Source organism: Humulus lupulus, chromosome 2, assembly GCF_963169125.1.
Source record: "Humulus lupulus chromosome 2, drHumLupu1.1, whole genome shotgun sequence".
In the NCBI taxonomy this organism is placed as follows: Eukaryota; Viridiplantae; Streptophyta; class Magnoliopsida; order Rosales; family Cannabaceae; genus Humulus; species Humulus lupulus.
In genome coordinates, this window is record NC_084794.1 from 136704855 (window position 1) to 136706243 (window position 1389).

The 1389-nt window shown below is 38.2% G+C and overlaps 1 protein-coding gene across 1 annotated transcript; it reads right to left on the minus strand.

Moving 5' to 3' along the window:
• Positions 1-422: 422 nt before the first annotated feature.
• On the minus strand, positions 423-1154 carry LOC133814767 (uncharacterized). The gene has a single exon (XM_062247687.1). The coding sequence runs from the start codon at positions 1152-1154 to the stop codon at positions 423-425; it is 732 nt and encodes a 243-aa protein (XP_062103671.1).
• Positions 1155-1389: the final 235 nt, after the last annotated feature.

The following is a 1389-nucleotide window of genomic DNA, read 5'->3' on the forward strand; positions in this document are numbered from 1 at the left end:
CATCCATTCCCCATGTTTCGAAAGGCCATGAAAATATTGAAAGATGAAGTGGTTGAGGCGGTTGATGGATAAAATCTCCATGTAGTTGACACAACTTGCAACATTTGGCGAAATTAATCGCATCTTGGACCATAGTAGGCCAATAGTAACCCAACCATTTCAATTGAGCTGACAATTTCGGGCCAGCTTGGTGCGCACCACATGTACCAACATGAATTTCTTGAAGAGCATGTGATGCCTCTTCTTTTGAAAGACATCTTAGCAACATCCCATCAAAAGAATGCTTATACAATGTATCATTGAGGAAAACAAACCAAAGAGCTCTTCTTTTTACATCCGCTCTTTTTTTCAAGTCTTCCGGCAAGACTCCTTTTTGGATATAGTTAATAATTGGTTGGCGCCAGTCATTGTCGTTTGTATTTTCAAGGAAAGTTACCAAATATATGGTACTTATTTCCTCTAACCTCTCCATAATTCGGGGTAAACAAATGGCGTTCTCCTATTGTAATTTGAATATCCCTTTCAACAGGAATTGTTAGTGATGCAGCTAATTTAGCTAAAGCATCAACTTTGCCATTTTTTGACCTAGGGTTATGATCTAATGTGATAGTTTGGAATTGAGCAATCAAATGATTAGCCTTCTCATGATAATGAATTAGAGCCTCATGCTTGACTGCAAATTCACCATTAATTTGTTTGGTAATTAGAAGAGAATCTCCATATACCTTCAGTGATTGTATTTGCATTTCAAGTGCAATTTCGAGACTGATTATCAATGCTTCATATTCTACTACATTGTTGGTACATATAGCCAAGATGTGAAAAGAGTAAGGTATCAGTCCTTTAGAAGGTGTCCCAAAGACAATTCCAGCACCTGCCCCACACTTCTTTGCTGCCCCATCCAAGGAAAGTTGCCAAGATGAGGTTTCAATTGTGAAAACTTCCTCATCTGGAAGGTCCTCATGCAACTCCATATTGTCTGGAATCAGGTGCCCTGCCAGAAAATCAGCCAATGCTTGTCCTTTTATTGCTTTTTGCGGGACAAAGTTGATTTCAAACTCTGACAAAATCATGAACCATTTTTCCAATCGTCCAGACAACACGGGTTTCGAAAGAATGTACCTCAAAGGGTCAGATTTTAACACTAATGTCATAGTGTGTGAAAGAAAGTAATGCCGTAATTTTGTAACAACAAAAATTAAAGCTAAGCACACCTTTTCAATTGGAGGATAATTATGTTCTTCCCCTACCAAAGTTCTACTTAAATAATAAAGGGCAATTTCTTCTCCATCCTCATTATTTTGTGCCAGCAATGCTCCTAACGAGCGATCTAATGCTGTGATATACCATATTAATGGCTTTCCTAAAATTGGAGGTCTCAACATTGGT